The sequence below is a fragment of the Triticum urartu genome, chromosome 1A (genome assembly GCF_056163025.1).
Source record: "Triticum urartu cultivar PI428250 chromosome 1A, HENAU_Tu73, whole genome shotgun sequence".
Taxonomy (NCBI): Eukaryota; Viridiplantae; Streptophyta; class Magnoliopsida; order Poales; family Poaceae; genus Triticum; species Triticum urartu.
Window position 1 is genome coordinate 570,448,220 of NC_141873.1, and position 9,350 is coordinate 570,457,569.

General features: G+C 48.8%; 1 protein-coding gene across 1 annotated transcript; it reads left to right on the forward strand.

Annotated features, from left to right (window-relative positions):
* The first annotated feature begins 1,319 nt into the window (after nt 1–1,319).
* LOC147992868 (uncharacterized) lies at nt 1,320–2,084 on the forward strand. Its single transcript, XM_087539160.1, has one exon. It carries the CDS (start codon nt 1,320–1,322, stop codon nt 2,082–2,084), a length of 765 nt encoding a protein of 254 aa, XP_087395286.1.
* The last annotated feature ends 7,266 nt before the right edge of the window (nt 2,085–9,350 follow it).

The window sequence follows — 9,350 nt, forward strand, 5'->3', positions numbered from 1 at the left end:
CCCCGCATCCTCGGCTTCTACGTCAACCACTGCTCCACCTTGCGCACGGTGTTCGTGAGCGTCTCGGAAGCCCGGGAGCTCCGCTATGCCGTGAATCGCGCCGGCTTCCACCACTGCAATCAATCTGTAAGAATCGCCGACAGCCGGAACGGCCGCCTCCTCCTCAGGGTATCTCCAGCCGTTGTGCCCCCCAGGAGGCGTTTTTTCGGCCTCCTGGGAAGGCCCCGGCGAATTTTTTTCTTTGGGGGTGAGATTTGTTTCCGTCGTCGCCCCACCCACACACCTGCCCAGTCCACGTCCGCGCCGCTCCGGCCACGCCCACGCCGTGTCGTCCGCCAACAGCACGCCCACGCCAGAGTAGAATAGCTGGAGGAACTGGCTGGATCGGTGGGTGGAAGAGAGGTACATTGATGACGAGAAGAGCAGAACAGCCGGAGCTACGCGACGATGCCGGACACGCCGTCCAGGGACTCGACGACGGCGCAGCAGTACGTGCCCAGCCCGTCGTTCTACGCCTACCGGCGGACCTCGCGGCGGAGCTCCGCGCGCCACGGCCACGCGCGCAGCCTCTTCGGCGGCTACTCCTCGCCCGGCCACGCACGCTCCTCCTCCGTCCCGCCCACGCGCGCTTCGGCCGCGCCCCCGCCTTGCCAGCTCCGGCCAGTGGCCTCCTCGAGCTCGCTGTATGGCGGCTCCGGCCAGCGGCCTCCTTGAGCTCGCCCTGCGGCAGCTCCGGCACGCCCGGGCCGACGCGCGACGAGCAGGGCGGCAGCGCGCGGCGCGCGGTGAGTAAAGGCCGGCGCACGGCAAGGAGGCGGCCGCGACCAGCAGTGGGAGTGCCCGCAGGATCCAGCCGGAGTGGCGCGGTGGAGCCTGGCGGGGAGAGGTGGTTGCCGGCGAGGGAGGAGAGAGGATGGGAAGGGCCGCGGCGAGGGAGGGAGAGAGGTTGGGGAGGGCCGCGGCGAGGTAGGGAGAGAGGTTGGGGCGGGCCGCGGGAGAGAGGTTGGGGAGGGCGGCGTGGGAAAGAGCACGTGGGTGGGGTCCGGGAGAAAAAGTATACAGAGCCGAGTGGGAGGCTGACGGTGGGCCAATGACATGCAAAATCTTCTCTCTCCGCCCCCAACAGCCCCCCGATGGCCTAGGTTCGCCCCGAGAGTGCCGGCTGTATTTTTTACCAAATCCGGCAAAAAGTAGGGTTTTGGGGACGTGGCTAGAACGATTTTTAAGCGTCGGTGTCAAAAAAGTGGTCTAGGAGCGTTCCTGGAGGCTCGGCTGAAGATGCCCTCAAGTCCCGGCCATTTGGGTGCGGCGGATACACCATGTTCAGCCTGCTGTGCCCGGCAAGGGGGGTGCTCCCTATCCGACTACCGCCGGAGCTATTACACATTGGCAGGTTAAGTCCGCTGGACTACAGTAGTCAATGTCTCTACTTGTTATTTAGGGACAACAACGACGGCATAGTTTTAGTGTCTGTGCGTCTCAGCGGGCGAAAGTTATCGGCCCGAGTGTATGTCGGGCAATCTGATGCCTGGGGTGAAGCCATCTTGGCTGAAGGAGAGCTCCCTGTGCCATTAAAGTTTGTTCGCTCGATGATGATTGTCAATGACAAGCTCTACATTGTGCTCGACAATTGCTACATTTGTGGGTTGGATTTTGTTGCTCTACGTCTACGACTCTTTGTCGTCAAAGTCCCGGATAAAGTCGGCGCGGACTTCAAGCTCTCGCATGGAGATGATTCTGGGCTTTTTCTCATCCACAGAGACAGGTTCCATCTCAGCGTCTGGAACCACCAGATGGACGACAACGGTGAAGACAGGTGGGAGCTGGTTGACAGGTTTGTTGTGCGTGCAGCACAGGACCGCCATGAGAGATTTCGGGTGTGTGCAGTCTCGGAAGATGGTGGATTTGTGTTCTTATGTTTGTGGACAAGTAGAACTATCATTTCTGTTGACCTGAGAAGCAGGAAGGAGACGGCATATGAGATCAAGGTGCAGGGTATATATTTTACAACTATCTTTCCCCTTATGACTATCTGGCCTCCCACCTTTCCCACTTTGAATGATGAGGATGATCACGACGAATAACCTTGCATTGTTTAACCATTCGCCTTGGTATGAGCCATCTATGCAGTTTTTTCATTATCTAAGACTTTTGTATTCGCCCTCTTTTGCCTCTATGACAAGCCGATGGGAATGCATGTGAAATATTAAAGCTTTTATCGGATTAGAACCTTATTAGTTGCCTGCAAAAGAAAAAGGTTCTCTGCTCCAGCAAAATCATAATTGGGTTACTTATGCATTTGCATGTCTGTGTTTATATAAAAAGAACCATGTTCGTGCCAAATAAGACTAACATGTGTTGTGGTGCATCAAAATTGATTCAAGCAAATATGGACGCATTTATGCACAATGTAGAATTCATACCAAAAAGCTGGGTCACCTGGGGCCTTGGTGAACTTACAAAGTTCTAATGCCAAATACTGCTCCATTAGGAATAGAGATACTAAAGCGTGCAACCTGAATGAAACTACAGCTCACATCATCCAAGTTGTGGCTCCGCATCGCCTCCGACCCTGCCTTCCGCGGGCACAACCCTCCCCGGCACCTCGGCTACTTTGTGGAGGACTCCGACGCCCTATCCCGGTCCCGGCGTTTGTGTCCATCCCAGGTGACCCAATGCTTGCCCATGCGGCCGCTGCGGTCAAAATTGCCGGCCGTCGACATCTCTTCGACTGCCGAAATGGCTGCCTCCTCACCAAGTATTTAGATAAGCGGCTCGCCATGTGCTAACCCTTGTGCCCGACACGAAGAGTTGATCCCCTTCCGCCGTCGCCGCCAGAGCCGCTACCCAGTCTTCGGGACGTCCACACTAATAATATAAGTGCATTTTTCTTTCCCAGGGATGGCATTCATGGCATTATCTCTCATGTTCCCGATGGCGCCGACACGGAAGATCTTCTCCGTGCAAGCTTGTGTCCTGCAGAAGTCTGGCGCCTGATGCGAAGCCATCCTGGCAACAGTAGAGGTGACTGCATGGTCCAGAATCACGGACATGATGTATGTCCACAACAAGCTCTACATGGCAGTAGAGATTGGCTACATTCTTTTGCTGGATCTGGCCAAGGCATGCCTGTCCACCTTGAACCTGCCGGAAAAAGTGTACGCCGCCAGCCTCACGCTCTCATACAAAGAGTCCAGCCTCTTCCTCATCCATGCGAAGGGATTTCAGCTCAATGTGTGGCACCATGAGTCGGATGACGATGACACACACATCTGGGTGCTGGGGGACACGATTCGCTTGAGTGCAGTAGCATGCGATAATCTCGAGCAAGTTTTCGTTCGCAAAGTTGGGGACGATGCTGAATATGTGCTCTTTGGGTCAAGGACACACGGTGAGGCTGTCATCATTTGCGTGGATCTGAGAAACCGAGAGTAGTGGGTTTGCCATGCCAAGGACAAGCGGCACGGCTATCATTGTTTGCGCGCAAGTGTGTTTCCTTTCATGACGGTCTGGCCTCCCATCTTCCGGGCTCTGGATGAAGATTGAAGAACATTCGTCATGTTGTGCTATCACTGTAGTACCAACTGTCTCACATTGCTTGCCATTTTGCCTTGGTATGAGCCCTCTGCTATTTCACTCACTAGGTATGGCATTTTTCGTGTCGGTGCTTTGCATCTACGACGAGATAAGGGAAATGTTGGGTGAGGAATTTACAGCAGCTGTGTTGATAGTCTACCAAGGTTCCTTTTCTTCTGTTGAGCTAGGATCAGTCTCCCCTTGTGTTAGCAATGCCTATGTTGAGCATGAACTTTTGTTTTAAACAACTGCATGGTTTTGGCAGTGGATGTTATTTACCTGTTGGTATATGATTTTGTTAGCTGATGTTGTTTTCTTGTCAGCTAATTTTGTTAGCTAGCTAACATTGTGTTTACGGAGTAAAAGTGTGACAATCGTGCAAGACGTAAGGGCGTCAGAGCCAACGTCTGGTTGGACTTCAGATTACAGGCCAATATGCGCTGCCGCTTGCTCAAATCCTGTGTTGCCTTACAACGTGTTCTTGTCGCGTAACGACTCATTCGTCTGCGCCGGTTTAACAGGTCCGAGAGAATCGCCAGAAGAGAAGCGTGAATATACTGCTAGCACTATAAAACCATTATGCTGGCAGTGATATACGTACTGACTGCACCCTGTGTATATTTGTCACGAAGCCGGCCAGGATTAATCTGTCTAACACTTCCTCCGTTCGAAAAAACTTGTCCCTCATATGGATGTATCTAGCATCAAGTTAGTATTAGATACATCCATTTGAGAAACAAGTTTGAGACAAGTTTTTCCAGGCGGACGGAGTATAACATGCATGGTAATCGGATCGGTGGAGTGTTTATCTGGCAATGCATTGAACCAACTAAAATGAAACGAGATATGGTGTGCACATATGTTTTCCATACAAGTCAAAAAGAGGAGGGTTGCTCCAGTTGGAACTTACTATCTTTTTAGAATTGGGGATCAGTAGTCTGAATACTTCAATACAGAAATCTTGTGGTCAGTATCCAAATGAAAAATCCCACTACTACCATCAATGGTCGGGTGATGATCACATATTCACGCATGCAATGGAGGGAGCAACTAGTTAACGAGCGCTTCTTCGGGAGATAACGACCGGCGTCACTTGGCGTAGGCTCAGCTGCCCGCCACATGTCGCGCAATGGGCGCTTCCTCTGGATTTGTTTTTTTTCGCACGTTCGACGTTTTGGTTTTTCACCGGTCTTCCTTAACTTTTGGACAATTTTTTTTGAATAAAAGTTATGTATAATGGTTTGAGTACCAGTTATTTTCGATCAAAACTCATGGCAGTGAATGAGGAGTTGCAGTGCAGCTAGCTATCTTTTAAAAAGTGTGTATGGTTGACCCCGCAAAAAAAGTGTGTATGGCTAGTTTTCGGTAAAATTCTCTATGTGGCATCATATATGGAGACTTATTTTGAGAAAAGTTTGTGAATCAAAGATGTGTATAATGGTTTGACTACCACGTATTTTTGATCAAAACTCATGGAAGTGAATGTGGAGTTTCGGTGCAGCTAGCTATCTTTTAAAAAGTGTGTATCGCTGCATTTCAGTAAAATGCTCTATGCGGGGTCATATATGGAGACCGATTTTGAGAAAAGTTTGTGAATCAAAGTTTTGTATAACGGTTTGGCTACTAGGTATTTATTTACCAAAACTCATGGAAGTAAATGGGTAGTTTTGGTGCAGCTATCGTTTCAAAAGTGCGTAAGGCTACTTTTCGGTAAAAATATCTATGCGGTGTCATATATGGAGACCTATTGTGAGAAATATTTGTGAATCAAAGTTGTGCATAATGAATTGACTACCAGGTATTTTAGATCAAAACTCATGGAAGTGAATGAGGAGTTTCGGTGCAGCTAGCTATCTTTTTAAAATTGTGTATGGCTGGTTTTCGTTAAAATTCTCTATGCGGCGTCATATATGGAGACCTATTTTGAGAAAAGTTTATGAATGGAAGTTGTGTATAATGGTTTGGCTTGCTGGTATTTTCGATGAAAACACATAGAATCTAATGAGGAGTTTGGGTGCAGCTATCGTTTCGAATGTGCGTATGGCTGATTTTCGGTAAAATTCTCTATGCGGGGTCATATATGGAGACCTATTTTGAGAAAAGATTGTGAATCAAAGTTGTGTATAATGGTTTGACTACCACATATTTTAGATCAAAACTCATGGAAGTGAATGAGGAGTTTCGGTGCAGCTAGCTATCTTTTTAAAAGTGTGTATGGCTGCTTCTCGGTAAAATTCTCCATGCGGGGACATATATAGAGACCTATTTTGAGAAAAGTTTATGAATCAAAGTTGTGTGTGTTCATTTCAAAAAAAAAAATCAAAGTTGTGTATAATGGTTTGGCTTGCTGGAATTTTCGATCAAAACTCATAGAATCTAATGAGGAGTTTGGGTGCAGCTATTGTTTCGAATGTGCGTATGGTTGCTTTTCGATAAAATTCTCTATGCGGAGACCTATTTTGAGAAAATTTTGTGCATACAAGTTGTGTATAATGGTTTGACTACCACGTATTTTAGATCAAACTAATGGAAGTGAATGAGGAGTTTCGGTGCAGCTAGCTATCTTTTTAAAAGTGTGTATGGCTGCTTTTCGGTAAAATTCTCTATGCGGGGTCATATATGAAGGCCTATTTTGAGAAAAAAATGTGAATAAAAGTTGTGTATAATGTTTGAGTACCAGGTATTTTCGATCAAAACTCATGCCAGTAAATGAGGAGTTTCTGTGCAGCTAGCTATCTTTTTAAAAGTATGTATGGCCGGTTTTCGTTAAAATTCTCTATGCGGCGTCATATATGGAGACCTATTTGAAGAAAATTTTATGAATCAAAGTTGTGTATAATGGTTTGTCTTACTGGTATTTTCGATCACAACTCATAGAATCTAATGAGGAGTTTGGGTGCAGCTATCGTTTCGAATGTGCGTATGGCCGCTTTTCGGTAAAATTCTCTATGCGAGGTCATATATGGAGACCTATTTTGAGAAAAGTTTATGAATCAAAGTTGTGTATAATGGTTTGACTACCATGTATTTCAGATCAAAACTCATGGAAGTGAATGAGGAGTTTCGGTGCAGCTAGCTATCTTTTTAAAATTGTGTATGTCTGCTTTTGGGTAAAATTCTCTATGCGGGGTCATATATGGAGACCTATTTTGAGAAACTTTTGTGAATGGAAGTTATGTATAATGGTTTGAGTACCAGGTATTTTCGATCAAAACTCATGGCAGTGAATGAGGAGTTTCGGTGCCGCTAGCTATCTTTTTAAAAGTGTGTATGGCTGGTTTTCGGTAAAATTCTCTATGCAGCGTCAATATGTTGACCTATTTTGAGAAAAGTTTGTGAATCGGAGTTATGTATAATGGTTTGACTACCCACGTATTTTTGATCAAAACTCATGGAAATGAATGAGGAGTTTCTGTGCAGCTAGCTATCTTTTTAAAAGTGTGTATGGTTGCTTTTCGGTAAAATTCTCTATACGGGGTCATAGATAGACCTATTTTGAGAAAAGTTTATGAATCAAAGTTCTATATAATGGTTTGGCTTGCTGGTATTTTCGATCAAAACTCATAGAATCTAATGAGGAGTTTGGGTGCAGCTATCGTTTCGAATGTGCGTATGGTTGCTTTTCGGTAAAATTCTTTATGCGGGGTCATATATGGAGACCTATTTTGAGAAAAGTTTGTCCATACAAGTTGTGTATAATGGTTTGACTACCACGTATTTTAGATCAAAACTCATGGAAGTGAATGAGGAGTTTTGGTGCGGCTAGCTATCTTTTTAGAAGTGTGTATGGCTGCTTTTTGGTAAACTTCTCTATGCGGGGTCATATATGGAGACCTATTTTGAGAAAAGTTTATGAATCAAAGTTGTGTATAATGGTTTGGCTTACTGGTATTTTTGATCAAAACTCATAGAATCTAATGAGGAATTTGGGTGTAGCTATCGTTTCGAATGTGTGTATGGCTGCTTTTCGGTAAAATTCTCTATGCGGGGTTGCAGCTCATGCGCTTGCACTGCCGACATTGGGTGACCAGCGGCGACAGGATGGAGCAACGCCTACAGGGAGAGTAGTCCAGGGTCACCTGGCGCAACCCCAGCGGTAGGGGTCTCCCTCGCCTTCCGGTCGTCTTCCAGCAAACGGCGGGTCTCCTGGAGCTCCTTCTTGAGGGTCGCGTTTTCCTCGGCCACCTCAACGTGACGGGCTTTGGTGGCGCGAAGACCCTCACCAAGCTTCGTGAGGCAATCCTCTCTAGCTCGAGGTCCCTCGCCTTGCCGCTCGCCTCTGCGGCCCGCTCCAGGACGCTCTTCTCGGATGCCTGGACCTGTTAGGGAATGTAGTATTTCAAAAAATTTACGTACGATCACGCAAGATCTATCTAGGAGAAGCATAGCAACGAGCGGGGAGAGTGTGTCCACGTACCCTCGTAGACCGACAGTGGAAGCGTTTAGTAACGCGGTTGATGTAGTTGAACATCTTCATGATCCAACCGACCCAAATACTAAACGTACGACACCTCCGTGTTCAGCACATGTTCAGCATGATGACGTCCCTCGAGCTCTTGATCAAGTTGAGGACGAGGGAGAGTTTCGTCAGCACGACGGCGTGGCGACGGTGATGATGAAGTTACCAGTGCAGGGCTTCGCCTAAGCACTATGACGATATGACCGAGGTGTTAACTGTGAAGGAGGGCGCCGCACACGGCTAGGAACAATTGATGTGTGTTCTAGGGGTGCCCTCCCCATGTATATAATAGAGGGAGAGGGAGGGAGGCAGCCTAGGGCGCGCCCAAGTAGGAGGAATCCTACTTGGGCCCCTAGTCCAATTCGCCCCCTACCATATTTGGACAAGGGGGAAAGGAAGGAGGGGGGGGAGGTGTTGGGGAACGTAGCAGAATTTAAAATTTTCTATGCATCACCAAGATCAATCTATGGAGTTATCTAGCAACGAGGGAAAGGGGAGTGCATCTACATACCCTTGTAGATCGCGAGCGGAAGCGTTCAAGAGAACGGGGTTGATGGAGTCGTACTTGTCGTGATCCAAATCACCGATGAACCAGCGCCGAACAGACGGCACCTCCACGTTCAACACACGTACGGTTGGGAAGACGTCTCCTCCTTCTTGATCCAGCAAGGGGGGAGGAGAGGTTGATGGAGATCCAGCAGCACGACGGCGTGGTGGTGGAAGCAACGGTGATCTCGGCAGGGCTTCGCCAAGCTCAGCGAGAGGGAGATGTGTCACGGGAGGGAGAGGGAGGCGCCAGGGGCTAGAGGTCGTAGCCCTCCCTCCCCCCTCTTTATATAGGGGTCCAGGAGGGAGCCGGCCCCTCTAGATCCCATCTAATGGGGGGGGGGCGGCGGCCAAGGGGGGTGGCTTGCCCCCCAAGCCAAGTGGGGCGCCCCCACCCCTAGGGTTTCCAACCCTAGGCGCAGGGGGAGGCCCAAGGGGGCGCACCAGCCCATCAGGGGCTGGTTCCCCTCCCACTTCAGCCCATGGGGCCCTCCGGGATAGGTGGCCCCACCCGGTGGACCCCCGGGACCCTTCCGGTGGTCCCGGTACAATACTGGTGACCCCCGAAACTTTCCCGGTGGCCGAAACTGGACTTCCTATATATAATTCTTCACCTCCGGACCATTCCGGAACTCCTTGTGATGTCCGGGATATCATCCGGGACTCTGAAAAACTTTCGGGTTACCGCATACTAATATCTCAACAACCCTAGCGTCACCGAACCTTAAGTGTGTAGACCCTACGGGTTCGGGAGACACACAGACATGAC

Coding starts and splice junctions, on each gene's coding strand:
- LOC147992868 (XM_087539160.1), top strand. CDS start 1,320: ATGTTCAGCCTGCTGTGCCCGGCAAGGGGGGTGCTCCCTATCCGACTA.